Raw genomic sequence first — 18,724 nt, 5'->3', positions numbered from 1 at the left:
TGCCAGTGCATGCTGGGCTACGTCATGCTGCTGGACAAGGTGCAGTTACACTGTCCCACTAAGGATGGCATCACAGCTGCTTTCTCTGCACAAATGAAACAGGCTGCAGAGAGCAGACACCTCGTGGCAGCAGCACGAGGAAGGAGGATGAAGCCAGATCCCAGCAGGCTGCTGGCTGCAAGGGGCTGTGCTGCTCTCTGGTCAGGTGAGGAGAGAGAGGTACCTGAGCACCATGGTGGTGGGGTGCAAGTGCTGCTGTGCTGTAACTTGGGCTGCAGGGACCATGGCCATAGCTCCAGAGAGACAAACCACTTTTGTTTTACCTGCTAACTTGTTTTTTAGGGAGGTACATTAAAAAAAATAGGACTGTGAGAGAAATACAAGAGTTTTTTAAAAGTTCTGGTGCTCTGTAAAATGTTCAGAGGTGTTGGAGGCTCAGAGGAGACACATGCCAACTGTCATGAGTTCTTTAACCAGACCCGAGACAGACACAAAGAAACAAAGGAGCATGACTGTGCAGCAGATTTGAGGAGATGGGGGAGGCACCAAAAAAAAAAAAGTATGTCAAAATGCAGTGGTTGTAGCCAAATAAAAAAGGAGCACAAAAGTCGGTCACACTAAATGTAAAATCAGGGTGTGGTGTTGACGCAAAAAAGACACCACCACCACCCACCCCACCCCCCCAAAAAAAAGCCCAAACCCCAGCTACCACTCCTTTCTCGGACCATGGCAGTGCAGGAAGGCAGGGAACTGCAGAGATGAAGGCTGCACAGAAAAGGCAGCAGCAGTGTTGGACAAAGGTATTGTCTGACGCATGTACAAGTGCACACCCTGCAAATGAGGTTGGCAGCACCAGCACAGGACACTGCAAATGCCCAACACAGTGCCAGGGCAGAGCAGGACATGCACATGCATACAGATACATACCCCCACCTGCCCTGCAGCACCAACACCACAGTGGTACAAAAGAAGGGCTGTGCCGTTCATGCAGAGCAATTCTAGCACACCAGTTTAAGAGATGTTGGACAGTATTGGCACGTGTGGGTGATGGTGAACCCATTGCTAGCTTGTATATTGCTAAAATAGAACACACTTGGCAAAGGCTCACACACATAAGGCTGAGATGGGGTGGGGGAGGGCAGGGAAACAGTTCACTCACTGCAGCAACCGCTGGTTAAAGCCAGGAATAACAGCAGAACTGGCACCCATGAAGTCCTGCAAGAAGCCATGCAGGGCTGCAGTGTTCAGCATACTCAGCAAAGAGCACACTGCAGCAACCATGAGTCCTGGGGAGAGAGGCTGTTAAGCTGCTTAGAGCACTTGTCTGGAGATTTGACAGTTACCAGGCAGTAGGATAGAGCCCACTGCCCTCCCCAGTGGCAGGAGATGGCAAAGAGTTATTCACAGGACAAAAGCAAAGGGTGAGTGAAGCAATCGGCAATCGGCATGTGCCAGCATTAGCTGTAGCATTGTCCACCCCTCAGTACTACCTACAGTACTCGGCTGCATGAGAGCATGGATGCCAAGCATCCTGGTTCAGCACATCAAGAGCTGTTAAACCCCCAGCCCCAACAGGTCACCCATCTCTCAGTGCTGGAAGCTGAGGCTCTGACAATGACCTGCTCTCCCTAACAAACACCACCAATAACATCTACAGGTTGCCCTGTGCCCTCAGCTGTGGGAAAAAAGACATGAGGCCACGACTCAATGTGCAAAAGCACAAGTGAGAAAGTGCACAGCTGTTGGCTAACCTGCAGGGACCCAAGCCTCCCCAGAGCATAAGCCTTCCCCACAGCACTTGCTGGGAGACTGGCTCTGCCATCTCAGGCTGCACACAGCCAGTACTGCTCAGCTGGGGCTGTCAGTGTCACCAGCCTTAGAAGGGGAGATGTGCTGCAATATGACAGGAACCCAGCAGCAAGGTCCTCAGCCAGAAAGCAGCTGCAAACTGTTACTTGCTGGAGAAACCAGACATCCTGCTGGCTGCAGCCTCCCCTGCTCTTATCTGGGGAAGGAAACCAAGTGCATGGCTTACCCATGTCTCCAGACCACAGCCAGGTGTGCAGCAGGGCATAGGCACCCCAGAGCAGAGCAGGCACACAGGGGGAGAAGTTGAGACCCACTGCCACACAGGGGGCTTGTGTCCTCCCTGGCCTCAGCATGGTCAGCTGTCAGCTCCCGTCGGTGCAGGTGATGTTCACAGGTGCTCGAGACATACCAGTCCAGCACAGCCTGGACCAGCTCCCCCTCACCCCCCAGATAACAAGGGCCACCCTGGGCCCCAGCAGCCCTCAGCATAGGGGGAACAGCTCCCTCAGGGCCAGCAGCCAAGGAAGACATGGGAGCTCCAGGGCAGCTGCAGGCTCCATCATCTCAGGGCACAGCCCAGGCCCTCACCACACATGAGGAAGCCTCACCGCAGGCATTGAAGCAGAGACACAGTACCTTGCACACTTGTGCATGACACCCCATCCAGCACTCAAACCCAAATGACAATAGTAAAAAACTCAGTTTATTTCCCTATAAAGGCAGAGCTTTCCTTTAAAAACAAGCTCATTTCACTCATGAGAGGGTGTGGAGCTGAACTGCAGGGGCAAGGCCTTCCTCATTCACTCTTCCAGGCCAAGAGCTATCGCTCCCTGACGGTCATGCATGCCGAGCAAGTCCTCCAACATCTCCAGGGGGCTGCTCAGCCTCACCTGGTAGCCATGTGCCACCACGAGGAGCAAGGCAGGAGAAACAACCAAGGCAGGTGAGACAGTGCAGTCCAAGGCGCACTGGCTGCATCCTGCAGGCTCAGAGCACTTGGGGTAGCTCTGCATGCACTGGGAGGGGGCGGAGCAAGGAGCACCAGTCCAGCAGCCTGAGCTGGGAGCAGGGAGCAGCTGCAGTTTGAGGCGGTTCATGCAGGCGGAGAGCAGGACAAGGAACAGGTGTCACAGTCTGTGCGCTGCATAGCAGCGGTGCCAGCAGACCCCATGCCTGGTGGGCAGTGCCGGGGGAGGGGCAGGCACTGTCTGGCCCAGGTGCAGGCACAGGGTGAATCCTGAGTGGCTGGTCCATTGCTGCAGAGATTTGGCTTAGCCCAGGGGAGTCTTGGAGCCAGCAGTCCCAGGGCCAGCTGTGGCGAGGTCTCCAACCCCTCCCAGCCCCTTCCAGCTGTCTGGGGGTTGCCCCAAGCGGTAGCACAACAGCTGTGCAGTAGGAGAGCTTGCCCTGGGCACAAGAAATGCTGACTCTGAAAAGCAAGAGGGAGGAAGACCTAGTCCATGAGGCATGCAGTTGGGAACCCAGCACAGCCTAGGAGGGGAAACAGACCTTCCCAGGTGAGCCATCAGCCCCCTCCTCCTGCAGAGGACATGCTGGGGGATGTGGCAAAGCAGCACTGAAGGAAGCAACTTACCTGCTGAGCTGTGGGCTCCCTTCCCCACCTCCTCCATGCTGCTTTGGAAGAGAACACAGCACCCATCATACCCCAAGCAAGGCCTGCTGAGAGATGCAGCATGCTCATGACCCTGACAGCACAAGCATGGCGCAGCAGTACCAGGCACTCAGAGTGCAGAAGGCCCTAGCACACTTGCTACCAAACCCTTTCCCCAGGCCAGCCTGTCCTGCCTACAAAGGGCTGGCACTTCACAGAGCCACATACATAGCTCCAGTCTGTGTATGCACTGGTTCCCAGCTGACACCAGCTCAGACCAGGCTCAGCCCTGCGGCGTTGGCAGACCCCAGCCAGGTGTCAGCTGACAGATACGTGGAAAACAGCCACAATGGAACAGGCCTCTCGCACCCACCACCACAGGCACTTCTGCAAAGACCTATGGGTTAATCCTCCACTGCCAGACTGGTACCACCAGCTCCTCCCATGCACAGGACAGACACCAGCAAGCTCAGCCCCAGACCCTAGTCCACACAGAAGTCAGCATGACCAGCCTCTATCCTGGTCCAAGCCCCAGGGAAATCAGTGGGAGGAGAGGGACGACTCTGAGTCCCACCTGAGAAGCATGTCTGGATAGGCTGGCCTCAGCAAAGAGTGGCAAAAACAGAAAACAAGTAGCATCTCTGGGTACAACCTGAGGGTCAGCATCTGCCCCACACAGCTCCACTGCAAAAGCTGAACTGCAAGATCTGCCCCTCCACAGCTCAGCTCCCTGTTCACTCAACCTTTCAGCTGACAAAAGCAGAGAAAGCAGCAGAAAGCTCCCCCTTGCTCCCATCAGATCTCCTCCATGCTCCCACTGTGCCCGTGGCCCTAGCAGCTCCCCTTGCATGAGGCACAGAGGTTCATCAGAGGCCAGGGTTCATCAGAGAGATCCCTGAACACAAGCAGCAGCTCACCACCTACCCAGATAAGGTTTCACCGATGTTATCATCTTCCTCCTCCTCTTCCTCCTCCTGGCAAACAAACAAACAAAACAAAACAAAAAAAAACCCACCATGACACCTCACTGCCTGGGCACGTCTCTGCCAGGAGTGAGGCTGGACTGCCCAGAGCCTGTTCTGGAGCAGCAGGGCAGTCCCTGGCCCCTTCACAAGACACAGTCACCCACCAGGCATGACACAGACAAAGGGTGCCTACAGGCAGTAGGGGGAGAGATGGCACCTGCAGTGCTGGGCTGCTGAAATCCTCCGGGCCCAGGCACACAGCCACACAAAGGGAGAGACAGACCACGGCACTTCTTACATCCCCTCCAGCCAGCAAAGCACCAAACACAGGCTGTGAGTGGGGAACAAGCTGAGACAGCTGCTGCACACAGCACACCTCTGCCCAGAGACAGGAGAGGGGTGAGCACACCTTACAGCTGGAGGGCCAGGCAGAGGACCACCCAGGAACAGGTTGTAAGCAAGGAGGACCTCAAGCACTGCCAGGCTGGGCCAGCACTGGAAGCATGAGGCCAAGGACCAAGCATCCAGAGGCTCCTGGGCAGGGACACAGTGAGACCGGCAACACTGGCAATGCTCTGATTGGCTCTGGACATGCAGTAAGTATAGTGCAGATGGGCAGGGCTGAGCCCAGGCTGGCAAGATGATGACCAAAGGGTCCTCTTCTTCAGAGACAGTGTCTCACCCCTAGTCGTGGCACCAAGCATGCAGAGCAGGTTCCAGCTCCCTGTCTGACAGTGCCAGCAGAGCAGGGCTGAGGGCTGCAGCAATGCTGGGCCTGACAGGAGAGCTGGAGCAAAGACCGCCTGAGAAACTGCGCCTGCCTCATGAGCCAGACAGAGCACGGTGCCTCTCTTCATGTCAGGCTGCCACGTGCAAGGGAGGCTGCGCAGATACCAACAGGGTCCTGGAAGGCCAGGAGGAAAGAGCTGCGTAAGGGTTACTCTTTTCCTGCCCTAATGCAAGACTGCCCTGGGCATGGGCCAGACTTGCACATACTGTACCCCAAACCGGTGTCTGAAGGGAGGGCTCCCTGGGGGGGCTGGCTCACTTGGTCTGCCGGGCTCACTGCTCTCCAAGACACATGAAGGGTGAAGGGGCTGTTCCTGCCTAGAGCCTGGGACAGGACAAAAGCAGCAGAGTTAGTGCCTGCAACCTGGAGAAGGCCCAGCAGTGGATGTACAGGCAGGACTGTGGGCAAGGGACAGATACCCCTGCTGTGCTTGGGGAAAAGTGCAAACAAGGGTGCAGGATCACTGCTCAGGGCAGGTACCACAGGGCTCTGAGCTGTGCTACAGCTCAGCAATGCAGAAGAGTTCAGCATTGATAGCAGGGTTGCCCCTCACCCCAGCCAGAGATAGGGCAGGCTCCCCGTGTGGGGCAGTGGCAAAGAACATAACAGCAGGGACAACACTCTCCCTACTTGGTGTGTTTCACCTGCCAGGCAGCAAGCCATCTCTCCTCAGCACAGCCCAAGACAGGGTCCCACACTGGAGACCCCAATCCCAGGGCTATGCAGAGGGACATGTTTGAGAAATTCCTCTTACCTGCATGTGCTGCTTCCCAGAGATCCAGTGCCATCTGGAAGGCCTGGGCCACAGTCAGAGTCACAGCCTGGGCCTGTGTACAAGAAAGAGAAGGAATGTCTGCTTCCATCTGGGCCCTCAAGCCAAGACAACCCCACTGCCATGAAATCTGAGAGCCCCCAGGCCTCCCTTGCTGCCTTTCTCTGCAGAGCACACACACAGAAGGCCAGAGCTCAGTGCTGTGTCTGTCTACCCATGTGGGTCAGCCATCCCCAAGAGGAGATCCCAGAGGAGCTTGGGACAGAAGAACCTCCTTTCACTCACCACCCGCCTCTGCAGTGTGAGCACATGTGCTCCCTCACTCCATTTCCAGCTGAGGTGCACAGAGGCAAGGGCTCTTTCTCTCTGAAGGGGAAGAAGGAAGGCCCTTGCTCCCACCCTTACCTCACAGAGCCGAGAGCAGAAGGGAAGTGCTTACAATCTTCTTCTTGGGTGAGAGGAAGGCATGGCACTCCAGTGCCCCGCTGTCCTGGCTCTGGGCAACATAAGCGAAGACTTTGTTCTGCAGCTTGTCTGTTGTGCAGTAGGAGATCCTGCAGGCAGAGAGGAGCTACTCAGGGTGATAAGGGACCCCAGCACAGGTCTCCTGCTGTGTTCCCAGAACACCAACAAGCAGTGCTGACAGCCTAAGGCTTTCATCTGCCCCAGATGATCAGGCAGTCCAACTCCACAGCAAGGGCCAGAGGCTTTCTGGCACCTACAGCTGGTAAGAGATCACGGCATCTACAGGCATTCCCTCCTATACTGCCCCAGTGTGCTCCTCAGTCCTCCGATGCCCAGTCCAACCCAACACATGAACTCAAACATTGAGACAAAAGTTGCACAGAAGGGTGGGTGATTGCCTCCAAGGACATGATTTTTGGCCAGCCAGTAGGATGGTCTGCCTTGGCACATCAGCTCTGGTGCTGAGACCCAAATTTTGCACCAAAGAGATGTCCTGTCTCTGCTTCCAATCTAGCCACCAGCCTGCAGCCACGCTCCCCTCACACCCAGCACCCACAGACACCCAACCCAGCCAAAGCACAGGTGGCAGCAGTTAAAAAACCCCACAGCAGCTCTCACAGCAACTGCCTTTAGCTAGCTCAAGTAAGCTGCAGTCTACGGCACCCTCATGCCATTGCAGCCAGAAGGGCGGTCCTGTGTCAGTGGAGAGAGACAGACATGCAGTCCTGCCCTAACTGTGGCGCTTTCCAACCATCAGCCTCGACACCCTGCTTGCATGCCAGAAGAGACAAGCAGGGCCGAGTAAAAAGACAGATGGACTGACCCAAAACTCAAGGCTGCCCAGGGCCCTGCCTGTATTCAGCCCCAGGCAGTGCTGTGGGGCACAGCAGGGAGAGGGCACAGGCCTCAGGGAGCCAAAGGAAGACCTAAGCTTGAAGGTACCACTGACAGAAGGCCCAACCTTCCCTGGCTGCTCAAGATCCCATCAGTCTCCAGCTGGCTGCTGGGGAACACCCAGGCCCTCCACATGCCATGCCCACCTGTAGATGGAGATGTTCTCAACCATCTCCTTTGTGTCTGCATCCTGCAGCGAAATGCCCCTCGGAGACACTGTCAGAATCACCTTCTGGAACTTGCGAGCTCCCACCCGTGCCTGGCAGTGGGGAGACACCAGACACCTCTGCAAATTGGCAAGGGTCTTCACCCCCCCTCACTGGCAGGAGTCCTCCAGACTCTGTATGGCATGCCACCCACTTGGACCCTTGCTGTAAAGGCTCCTGCTGTACGGATGGGAAAGCAGAGCCTGGAGATCAGGCGTGCCTTGCATAGAACACCCCTGGAATCTGTTCACACTACTGCCATGCACATGGGAAAGGACAGACCCCACCTCTCCCAGTACTTCACCCTCCTCTCTGTGCTGTGACAGGCACAGTTCTGCTCCTAGCCATGTTCCTGGTGTGGGAACAGGCAGCAGCAGCTGTCCTGCAGGAAGACAACTTCCCCCACAGCACAGAGGCAGAGACCAGCCAGCCTCCTGCACGCCACCCTCCTCTTGGGAACAGCATGGTCCCTCACTGGGCTTCAGGGCTGGGACACAGACACTTCCCGGAGTCCAGGGACTGGGTTCTGAATTGGCTCTTCACCCCAGCACAGCAGGACCTCAGGGCCAGCTCTCACCGTGGCCACGATCCTGCGGATGGCAGCAGCAGCCATGTCTTCTCCTTTGGGTTTTTCTACCAGTGTCATGCCTAGATACTTGAGTGTGAAGCACATCCCCTCAAGCAGCGGCTCCTGCATATCAGCCCAGCTCTCAGGAAGCTCTGTAAAGACAAAATGCTTTAGAAGCCATGTGCCAGCAGCCCTATGGCTAGACCTAGCAAAGCCACCCCACCTTGTTGCAGCTTCACTGCTCCCAGCAGCAGTCAGTGCTGCTACCTGCACTCAGCAGGGCACTCTTCTGGCTCTGTGACATTCTTGGAAGAGGAACAGAATGAGAGGACAATTCACCATCAAAGCGTTAGTCCTCCATCCCTGGAAGTACAGGCTCTGTCACCACAGATAGTAAGCTCCTGCATATCTGCATAGGGCCTCAGATCCTGCAGTGTTCACTGCTATCTGCAAAAACCCTGCATTCCTGGGTCCCATCTATTTCACTACAAGCAGGATGTTCTCTATACTCCATTCATCTCTCCCACCTAAGCCACTGGCACACCTCAGGAACAGCAGCATTTGCTGCCACACTCGGTCAGATCAAAATCCCCGAGTTGTTCCAGTAGAACCAAAGCCAAACCCTCTGGTAGCTATCATTTGCAGCAACAGGCTGCCAGGGAAGGAGTAGCTCGTCCAGCACTCACGATCCAAGCTGAGGTGACTGGGAAGCAACTGCACCACAAAGATTCTGTGTTAAGGAAGAGCTCAGACTGGTATTTCAAAGATGCAAACTAGCTTCCAGGAAAACACATCTTATGGATGAACTCCAGTGCACAGAGGGAAGAGAGCTCCCATGTGCATTACTTTGCAGGTCACAGAATTAAAGGGCCACTGGCTTCTGTTTCCTCTGTCCTCTCTTTTCAAACCCCATCGCTGCAGTCAAGAAAAAACAAAACAAAACAAAACCAAACCCAGTGGGCAGAGTCTGTTCACTCAAGAAAGATTCCCTAGGGACAGTTGTCAGCATCTCCAGCTTCCTTGAGAAACCAGTCTGTTTCACCAGCGTGTTCTGCCACACAGCAGATGTGCTGGTGGGAGAAGGAGCCCTGGCCCTACAGTCGGTCCCGACACCACTACTGTTGGCAGAGAACACACAAAGCAAGCACCACAGAAGCATCCATTTGACCTACTCCCACAAGACAAAGCCACTGGCTTCAACAGAAAATTGACTCTCATCGAAAGCAAAAGCTTTAGTTACCAGACCAGTGTGCCACACACAAAGGAACAATTCTCTTGTGCCAAGCACTTCCTGGTGATAATTTTCAAGAAGAACTGAAGCAGATGTTAGCACACATTTACTTTCCTCAAATCCCAAAGAGCACAAGGATGGTGGGAGAGGAGATATGCAGAAGGGCTAAGACACAGGGAGTCACAGTCTCTCTCTTCCCAGGGATTCAGTGCACAGAGGAGGGAAGGAAGAGGAACACAGAAGTTACACACACTGCTACAAACACTAGGTTTGTACACTTCCCTGGGAATTGCCTAGCTATCTACTGTTCACACAAATACTTTCAGGGTTATTTTTCATCTCTTTCCTGGGATTAGCTCCCTGAACACTACTGGCACACTTGCAGAAGGCTCTGACTCATAATTGGAATAACCTGGACCCACAGGGAAATCAGGAGACCTTACCTGCACAGCATACTCCTGCACAAATGACAACTATCAGGGAACCCGCCTGGTACCAGGCTAGAAAAGCACTGTCTCGCTCTCTGAGAACAGCCCACATGTACAAGGGCTGCCAGAGTGAGCTCTGCTGCTCCAACAAAGCCTTTGGACAGCTGTGACTGAGAAAGCTCAGGCACAGCCTTCCTGCTGGGTCTCTGGGCTCAGCCTCGGATCTGGCTATGCCATAGACAGCATGGCAGCCTGCCTGCAACCAGCAACATGCAGGCCTGCCACACTCACTGCATGCCTGTCCACACCTGCAGAGGAGCAGACACAGCGGTTCGGGGGAGCCAAGGCCTGCACAGGCTGGGGAGGGTGCCCATGGATGAGGCACAGCATGTCCCAGGACCTGGCACTGCCTGTCACAGCCACCCAGGCCCTTTCAGCCCGCCGGTGCGGGTGGCCTCAGTTTAAAAGTGGGGCAAGAGGCTGGCAGCCGGGCTAGTGTGGCAGGGAGGGCTAGGCAAGCAGGCCACAGCGCTGCTGCCCGCCTCGGCCTGCGGCCCCACGGCACGGCCACAGCCGTGCCCCGCACCGCGCCCCACAGCAGGCAGCGGCCGCGTCCCGGGTCCGACCAGACCGAGATGCGGGCTCCCTGCCCGGAGCGATACCCCGCCCGGCCCGCGGTCCCCGCCCGCTCCCCGGCCCCCGCGGCCCGCACTCACTGCGCCGCCGGCGGAGCCCCAAGCCGTGCCGGGCGAGGCGCGGGCTCCGCAGCACGGCACGCCCCGCCGCCCGCAGCGCCTCCATGCCGGAGCCGGAGCCTGCCGCTATCGGGTCGGCGGGAGGCCCGAGCTGTCCGCCGCTAGGCTCGGCGCGCTGACGTCCGCAGAGGCAGAGGCGCTGGCGTTGCCGGGGCAACGAGGGGGCGGAGCGAGGTGGGCCTGGCGGCGGCGGTGGCAGCGGCGGCGCGGGGCCGTCCCGGTGCCGGTCCCGTTCCCGGTGCCGGTCCCGTTCCCGGCGTTCGGCGCGATGCAGCTGCGGCATGTGCGGACCCTGCTGGCCCCGCAGGTCGGGCTGGGCCGGGCTGGGCGGGGAGGGAGCGGGCCGGGGGGCGGCGGTGCTGAGGCTGTGTGTGCCTGGCAGGACGGGACCGCGCGGGTGACCTGCATGGCCTGGTCGGCCAGCAGCGCCCGGTTCGCTGTGTGCACCGCGGACCGGGTGGTGCTGCTGTACGATGAGCAGGGCGAGCGGCGCGACAAGTTCTCCACCAAGCCCTCCGACGCCAAGGTGAGGGCCTGGCCTGCTGCCGCCGGGACACGGCCATCTGTGGGCTGGGCAAGTGTGCCTGGGGCAAGGCCAGCCTTCCCCTGTGGTTCACGCTGCCGTCCTCTCCACAGTATGGCAGGAAAAGCTACGTGGTCAAAGGCATGGCCTTCTCCCCGGACTCCACCAAAATCGCCATTGGCCAAACAGACAACATTGTCTACGTCTACAGGATTGGAGAGGAGTGGTGAGTCTGGCGGTGGAGTGTCCAGCACCCGTGAGGAGGGGGTGGCACTCTCCTTCCTGCTGTACAGTGCGCATTCTGGGCGTTGATGCCACCCGTGTCAGTGTCCTGGCCTGGTCCTCAGCCCAGTACATGCTGCGGTGCACATCATCTAACCTGCAGGAAGTCACTCAGATGTTTCTGTGGAGAGCAGCAGATAGGATTTCCTTGAACACAGCCCTTGTGGAGCCCAGTGTGAGCACGCGCCAGCTGAGCTTCTGTGGAGCTGTAGTTGTAAAGCCCATGCTGCTGTCCCCCGTTTCATAGATGTGGAGCTGTGGCACACACCTGCCTCACTTCAGCCTCATTTGCTGGCACCTGGTGTGCTAAAGGTGCTCAGGTCACCAGAATTTTGGAAACTTAAGGGTTGGGGTTCTTTTAATTTTCTGCCCAAAGTTGGCTTGTGATAGACAACCAGTGTACAAAACTTAAATGGCCTGTGTTTGGCAATACTAAAATAGACTGAATACAAACAGTAGGGTACCCAGAATAGGCAGTATTAGTAGCTTCACCGGTAGTCATTTTTGTCTACCTTTTCTGCAGGGGAGACAAGAAGGTGATATGCAACAAGTTCATCCAAACGGTAAGACCCAGACTCCTGTTTAACTCCATTTTCTCCAGCATATGTAGGATAAAGACAATTGGAGGACTCTCTGCTCATACTTACAGGTGTAATTGGCCAAACTGTCAGTGGTACTTGATGTCCAAAAGATGTAGGTAGATCCTAAGATAATCTTTAAATTTTGAAGCATGTATTACCTGCCAAGCTTCAGAGGCTTCATAATGCCTCGGTACAACACAGTAATTAATTGTTGAATTATCAATGCAATCAATTACAAAACTGTGGGGACTACTTTAGGCATCAGTGGACAGAATGTTTTAAGGTAGTTGAAAGGGAAAAATAGGAGAGACTCTGAGCCCAACTATTTTTCACAGGTTGGCAACTCTAAGCCCCAAGATTCCCTGTTAGCCAAAATGTAAAGTGTGCAGAATTCAGTCAAACTGCACGGTTTCCACATGTTCAAAGGTCTCAGGTTTGTAATTTCAGTCAGGTTATCTCCTTGGCCTTCTTCATGTTCTGCTGCTCTACCTCTGCCTGCATGTGTTAGAGCAGTCTACTCAGTAGGTCTCTCGCAAGGATTTTCCTGAGGTTGATGTAAGTATATAGAAAAGGCAAAGGTGTTATAAATTCCTTGCATAGAAAGCCATCGGTATGAGAAAATGCAGTGCACTGACTACTTCTTTTACCTTCAGGAGCAAATGTCCAGCAGCTGCCCTAGGCTTTCCAGCCAGTTGCCATCACACTATGACCCCCACTTTCTCTGTGTCGCTAGAGAAGTTCTCTGCTAGATAGGCCCCTGAAGTAGCCAGTACCCGTTAGGAGAAATCATCCTGCTGGGCCAAATCCCCTTCATCTCAGGGTTGGGTCATGGCCCACCACTGTGGCTGCTCTTAGGGTGGCTTAGGAGAGCCTTCTAGCCTCTCTGAATACTTGCTGCTGACTGCAAGAGGGAGCCCCATGTAATTCTGTTGCTCTGGCGATGTGAAGAAAGCTGTTGGTCAGCGTTTGTTCCTCTGTTTTTGAGCTGCTGTGCTGAGTGGTCATGACACTGGAATAGAGTGTCATGAAGAAAAGAGAGCAAGAGGGGCTTGGTGTCCACTTGTCCCTTTCCTGTACGTTGTGGTTAGCCTGGGTGTGGGTACCTGTAGCCTCACTGGAGAGTCCTTTCATTGTTTATCACTTGCTGGCATTCTGCTGGCAGGACTGGCTTCCTGCCCCTCTGGCTCTCCTTTGCTGCAGCACCTGGCTAACAGCCTGGAGGGAGGCTGCTTGCCTTTCACAAGCTTAGATGCTGTGCACAGCATGCGTAAAGTTTTTTGTATTTTTAATGTAGGGGTTCATTTCTCTTTTCTCTCATTCTCTTATTTTCCCCATGTCTTTTCTACTATTTCTATCATAATAAATCCTTTATTTTTTCTAATGATCTATGTGTGGGGTTTTATCACTGTGTCCAGTTTTCTTCTGTAACTAAATATTGTTATTTATGAATTTTTGGTGTGTTCAGTCAATATCAGAGATCATTTATTGAGCCCTTTCCCTCTCCTGCCATTTGCAAAACCTGTTGGGCACTCTTATACATCTTGTGAATACAATGACACTATTCAGCTCTGCTGGCAAGCAAGGCATCCTGCTAGAGGGTCAGGATGAGTATGTGCAAGTTTGACTTCTTTGCACTAGTAGCTGAGCACATTACCACTTTGTGAGGCTTGTTTCTAAGCTACCACTGGGCTGCTTGTGGTTGTGTTAGACTGAAAATAAGGGTCTGGCAGATAATGAGGGAAATAAATGGATGCCTGGGAAACAGGTATAATAAAAAATGGGTCTTGATTATTGGTTGGACATATAAATTATGAGCAGCTTAGGTATCCAGGGACATTTTGGTATCTCTTTGTAGCTGTGGTTGCTGATGTGAATGGTAAGATTGGGGATAGAAGGTGAGATGGATAAATGAGGGTGTATATATGTCTAAAGCAGGCCCAGATGCCTAAAACGGAACAGATGAGCCAGTGAGGCTAGTGCGGCTAGTGCTAGTGGCACAGTGCCAAACACCAGCCTTCTTATTGACTGAAATCCTTCAGTTTAAATGTGAAGCGGTTTCATTAACTCTCTTGGCCCTCTCTTACAGTTGGGTTTGGTGGTCAGCTTTATTCATCCTGACCCCTACCTCAGACTTTGAGAATACCTTTGATTTGGATTCAATTAACCTGTTTCTACCTGACCTATTTGGTAGCATCTGATAACTGTCTTGCTTGTAAATGAAAACATAGACTATTTCTGATTCGTCAAATGAAGATCCAATGTACAAATATTCTCATATCTGTTACAGAAGCTAGCAGAGTCAAATTATTTTTATGTTTTATTCTTGTTGCTGCAAAAAATCTTTTAAAATATCCATGATTTTGTACTGGAAAACTACACATCTGATCCATAAGTAATCCTCTCAGAAGAGCATCCATACTGAACACATCTGGTATAACACTGATGCCCTGCTTTAGCCCTTCTAAGCCTGTTACTTTACCCCAGCTCACTATTATCTAGTTTAAGCTTCAGCATGTAGGGCCTCAATCCTACTTTAAGGTCTGTCCAGATGCCCCCATCTCTTCTCTTTCTTGGTCTGAGTTGTTTTACTGTTCATGAGCTGTCTTACATAGCGATGGGGCAAGAAGCTAAGTAGGGTGGAGCTCTTAACTCTCTTTTTACCTCCTCCTTGGCAGAGTGCTGTGACCTGCTTATCGTGGCCAGCGGAGAATATAATTGTCTTTGGTCTTGCTGAAGGAAAGGTAGAGAAACTTGTTATTTGCCTGATTTTCTTTTCCATGCAGGGGCTACCAGGGCCTGCAAGCACCTGGGCTACAGGGTAGGAGCCATTACTATGTGGCCCTGGGCATGAAATAGCAACAAAGGGATTACACCACTGACTTGAACTTTCTTGTTTCCAGTCAGTCCTTGGAGGTTCTACTGGATCATTTGGTCCTTTTTCTGAGCCTCTCTAGATATGTGCAAGTGTGACTCCAACTTTTCCACTTCTCCAACCTACCAGAAAGCAATGAGCATCCTGTGATTTCTGATGCTGGTCATGGACTGGGAAACCTCTGGGGATGTTACACTGGGGGAAATTCACATCCTGCAGACAGAAACAACATTGATCAGATTCTCTTTCTCAGGTTCGTTTAGCAAATACAAAGAACAACAAGTCTTCCACCATTTATGGGACAGATTCCTATGTGGTCTCCCTAACTTCCAAGTGAGTATGGCACTGCTTTAGGCTACACTGCTTTGGCTCAGTCTCCTACCCCCTATTGGCCCTGGCATAACTGGTGGCTGTATGGGAGGTTGCCAGAGGGTCTTTCTGCTGTCAGTTCCTTGTCAAGATTCCAAAAGGAATTCCTTCCTAAAATCTGATACTTGCCTGTGCCACACTGGCCCATGCAGTTTTGTTGCCCCCCCTCCCCCCCCCCATTTCAGGATGCAAGTCCTCATGAGATTACTTACATACATTGATTTATTTGAATCCATGACTTTATAAAGATTAAATTTGTCAGCTTCACCTAGCTAATTATTAAAATTAGTCAAGTTTAAGGGCTAAAAAAAAGTAAAAATATTCTGCCAGATAAAACTGTGACAAGGCTATAATTAGAAATATAACCATAAAGTGCAATTTTAAACTATTTTCATTTTAACTACTTTAGTATCCTTTACCTAAAAAATTTAAGATATGTCATGGTCCTAGCAGCAGGATTTTGAATAAAAGGTGTCATTCTGGTTTTTGAGTGCTAAACAAATTAAAAAAACCTAAAGCTAGTCTAAGACTCTGACTTTCTGCCACTGAGAAATCCCTCCAAAGTCTGCCTGCCTTTGCCTCTATTCCAGAAGGTTTCTATTTCCTCTCTCTCTTCCTGTCTCTTCATGCCCCCCTTCCCCCACCTCTCTTCCCTGTTTGCCCTCCTCTCCCTCTCCCCCAATCCTCCCCCCCAACTCTCTCCCCCTCTTATTTTATTTCTAAACAAAACTTATGCTGTTATTGCTATGGTATCAATGACAAATCTGGGATTGCGATCAACAGAAGACAGATGTGTGATTCCTGGATTGTTACAGTGTTCATAGAATTTGTATTCTGTACTTGAATCATTGTTTAAGTGTGTTCTTTCTAGGTACATTACATTAGGCCTGTTTCTTCTTCCTTGCTCTCTTCTCCCTGCTTGTGCCAAGAAATACACAAGACATTAATGCTGCAAATAATGGACTTAGGCCTGGAGTGTTTGTCTAGATTTTTTTTCCCTAAATTGTGTTGCTTTTAGGGATTTCTGGTGTCAATATAACCAGCCTCACTTCTGGAACAGTTTCAATGCAAGGGTTGCTTGATATACCTTGCTATAAGAAATTGTGTGCATAGTCATTATTCCACTTAAGGTTACTTAGCCTCTCTGTATTTTAGTAATACAGGAAGTTGGTTATTGTGATTTTACATGATGAAGATACTTAACTGGCCACTCTCCAGTCTCCATACTTTTGCGTGCTTTGTTTTTACAGACACCAATACAGGTACTAGATATTCTTGTGTTCATCACCCAGATTGTCTTTGGTGAAGGTTCCTTTGGTGAGGAACATCAACAATGACCCTGCGACTGGCTCCTCTGGGCAAGGATATGAAAATAAAGGTGCAAGTTTTACTGCAATATTGCATCATCCTGTCTGTGTTTCTTTGCAGTGTGTCGGGGAAGGGAATCCTGTCTGGCCATGCAGATGGAACCATAGTACGCTTCTTCTTTGATGATGAGGGCTCAGGTGAATCACAGGTATCAAAGATCCTTCTTCAATCAGCAAAATCCCTGTTTGCACAGCCTACTCCCCAGCTCAAGACCTCTGGAAAGGGATCATGCTGTGGAGGGAGTGGAAGTCTGGAGAGGAGCTGCAGTCTGTGTTTGCTAGCATAGGCATTATGGAGCATTGATGAAGACAGAGCAGTGACTAAATGCTTTGAAATAACAGAGTGGGGTGGTAAGAGGGGAGGTTACTTTTTTGTGTATGAGACGTAAGGCTTTTCAGGTGTCCGGAAAGATCTGATGTTAGAGTGTCCAGGAGAATGATGCTTGAATGGGTAGGGTTCCAGGGAACAGCTATTGTCATCTTCTCACTAAGCAATGTAGAGTTATCCCAGTTAACCCTGAATCCCAAGTTCACGCTCTGGCTGTGGACAGGGTACTCTAGGCACCCAGCATGTCTCCTGAGCCTCCTGCTCCTCCCCAAAAGGAGTAGTCTCTGTGCTTCAGGCTGTGGTGAAGGGAATGCTATTCTCACTCAGATCTTTTCTCTCTGACTGAAGCAATTTGAGCATGTCTGCTCTCTACCATGTTATGCTGAAGACCCATATATACTCTGCTGTGTTAAGAGCGCATCCCAGTCTAGTTAACAGTACTGGTCTTCTTACTGGCGTCAGCAATCTTCTCTCCCAGTTGAATGAGTGGAATAGTTGATGCATCTCTCGGCTCTGGTTTCTTTCTACCTTCCTACAAACTGGGGCACGCAGACAAAGCAACCCCCATGAATTGGACTTTACAGAAGGGCCTCATACTGGTCTCATTGTGATAGCTGAATACAGAGGCCAGTTGGAGGCTAGAGCTGTTCATGTTTTCAGGATGTTCTTTCTCGTCTGCTGTAGGGTAAGTTGGTGATGCATCCCTGTCCTCCTTATGCCCTTGCCTGGGCTTCCAACAGCATTGTGGCTGCAGGCTGCGATAAGAAGATTGTAGCTTATGGGAAGGAGGGCAATGTAATTCAAACCTTTGACTATAGCCGGGACTCATCAGAGAAGGAATTCACCACAGCAGCTGCCAGTCCTGGTGGTCAGTCTGTCGTCATTGGCAGCTATGATAGGTATGGTGCCTGATGATAAAGTCTCCCCTTTATAGTGCTTTTTTTTCAGCCATACACATTTGTTCATGTCTTTGCTTTCTCATCTGTTCTCACAGGTTAAGGGTTTTGAACTGGAGCCCACGCCGCAGTGCCTGGGAGGAAGGCAAACCCAAAGAAATAGCTCACCTCTACACCATCACAGCTTTAGCATGGAAGAGGGATGGTTCACGCATCTGTGCGGTTTGTATCACCAGTCAGCAACGCTGAGCCCATGAGTCACACACCAGGGACAGACAGTCTTATGTGTGCTCCTAAGAACAAAGTGATGTGATACAGGGAGAGCTTATGAGAGTGGTCACACCATCACCTAGGTGCGTGATGCAAGGTGCCTAGGCTAAGACCTTGTGCAAGAGACACTGCTGCAGTCAGATGTGTGGTGTGCAGAGTATGAAGCTGTAAAATATCATGGACAAGCAGCAGCAGTCCTCCTTTTTTCACAGAAGCATAATAAGGTCAGCATAGCTTCTCTAGAGCAGTCTCATGAGCATTCTTTCCCCTGAGCACCTGTGAGAAGCAGTATAAAAACTGATCTGTTACTTATACTCTATGTCCTATGTTTTCAGTTCAGAGTTGTCTGTCTTCTACTTTCAGCTGTTGGGCCTTTATCTGCCTTTTTCTATTAAGTTAAATAATTCTTTAAAGCTCTTTAAATTAATCTTTCTGCAAATCTGTCTCTATTATGTTGAATAACTCTTTAAAGCACTTAAATTATTTAGGAAGGTTGCTATTTACAACTTTTCTTTAATAGTTTTTGCATCTTTTTATGTTCAACAATCAAGAATCCTCAAAATACTTGCAGGCAGAGAATTAATTGAGCATGTGAACAAATACTTGCAGAGAAGGAGAAAGGGCTAAGAGATAGGAGATAGGCGAAAGGAATGGGGAAGTTGAAAGAGATAAAGGTGGAAGGATTCTTCTGGAAGGGAGGAGTGGGAAACTGAGAAGGATAAGGGGGAAGATGAGGATAAA

The 18,724-nt window shown here is 51.7% G+C and overlaps 2 protein-coding genes across 12 annotated transcripts in view; one reads left to right on the top strand and one right to left on the bottom strand.

Moving 5' to 3' along the window:
- Positions 1–2,512: 2,512 nt before the first annotated feature.
- Positions 2,513–10,643, bottom strand: LOC126046493 (low density lipoprotein receptor adapter protein 1-like). 9 transcript variants are annotated; one of them, XM_049818937.1, is made up of 9 exons: positions 10,457–10,640; positions 8,091–8,233; positions 7,454–7,566; positions 6,388–6,502; positions 5,931–6,003; positions 5,388–5,500; positions 4,346–4,395; positions 3,404–3,489; positions 2,964–3,238 (listed from the first exon to the last, which is right to left on the bottom strand). In XM_049818937.1, exons 1-9 carry the CDS (start codon positions 10,539–10,541, stop codon positions 3,081–3,083), a joined length of 936 nt encoding a protein of 311 aa, XP_049674894.1. In that variant the 5' UTR covers positions 10,542–10,640; the 3' UTR covers positions 2,964–3,080. The 9 variants fall into 9 exon arrangements, 5 of the variants coding, with proteins under 5 accessions (XP_049674897.1, XP_049674898.1, XP_049674894.1 ...); XM_049818938.1 differs by having other exon boundaries at positions 3,404–3,486; XM_049818939.1 differs by having other exon boundaries at positions 3,404–3,441.
- A 66-nt stretch (positions 10,644–10,709) lies between these two features.
- IFT172 (intraflagellar transport 172) overlaps positions 10,710–18,724 on the top strand; it is a 38,947-nt gene continuing 30,932 nt past the window's right edge. For all 3 annotated transcript variants that reach the window (XR_007508338.1, XM_049818932.1, XM_049818931.1), the window contains exons 1-9: positions 10,710–10,802; positions 10,878–11,021; positions 11,132–11,244; positions 11,824–11,863; positions 14,557–14,622; positions 15,007–15,086; positions 16,551–16,638; positions 17,502–17,716; positions 17,812–17,935. Coding sequence is in view for 2 of the 3 variants with exons in the window: in XM_049818932.1 (XP_049674889.1) it covers positions 10,764–10,802; positions 10,878–11,021; positions 11,132–11,244; positions 11,824–11,863; positions 14,557–14,622; positions 15,007–15,086; positions 16,551–16,638; positions 17,502–17,716; positions 17,812–17,935 (909 nt within the window). In the remaining variant the exon portion in view is untranslated. The remainder of the gene's footprint in view (positions 10,803–10,877; positions 11,022–11,131; positions 11,245–11,823; positions 11,864–14,556; positions 14,623–15,006; positions 15,087–16,550; positions 16,639–17,501; positions 17,717–17,811; positions 17,936–18,724) is intronic.

This window comes from Accipiter gentilis, chromosome 16 (genome assembly GCF_929443795.1).
Source record: "Accipiter gentilis chromosome 16, bAccGen1.1, whole genome shotgun sequence".
In the NCBI taxonomy this organism is placed as follows: Eukaryota; Metazoa; Chordata; class Aves; order Accipitriformes; family Accipitridae; genus Astur; species Astur gentilis.
The sequence above is the reverse complement of the archived record's forward strand: the minus strand, read 5'-3'. Positions and strand labels throughout refer to the sequence as shown.

Excerpts from the sequence above, each read along its gene's own strand:
- LOC126046493 (XM_049818937.1), bottom strand. The coding sequence starts at position 10,541 with ATGGAGGCGCTGCGGGCGGCGGGGCGTGCCGTGCTGCGGAGCCCGCGC. Across the intron at positions 5,501-5,930 it reads CTGGGAAGCAGCACATGCAG|GCTCTAGGCAGGAACAGCCC; the intron begins GTAAGAGGAATT and ends GTCCTGTCCCAG. Across the intron at positions 3,239-3,403 it reads GGGAGCCCACAGCTCAGCAG|AGTCAGCATTTCTTGTGCCC; the intron begins GTAAGTTGCTTC and ends CTTGCTTTTCAG.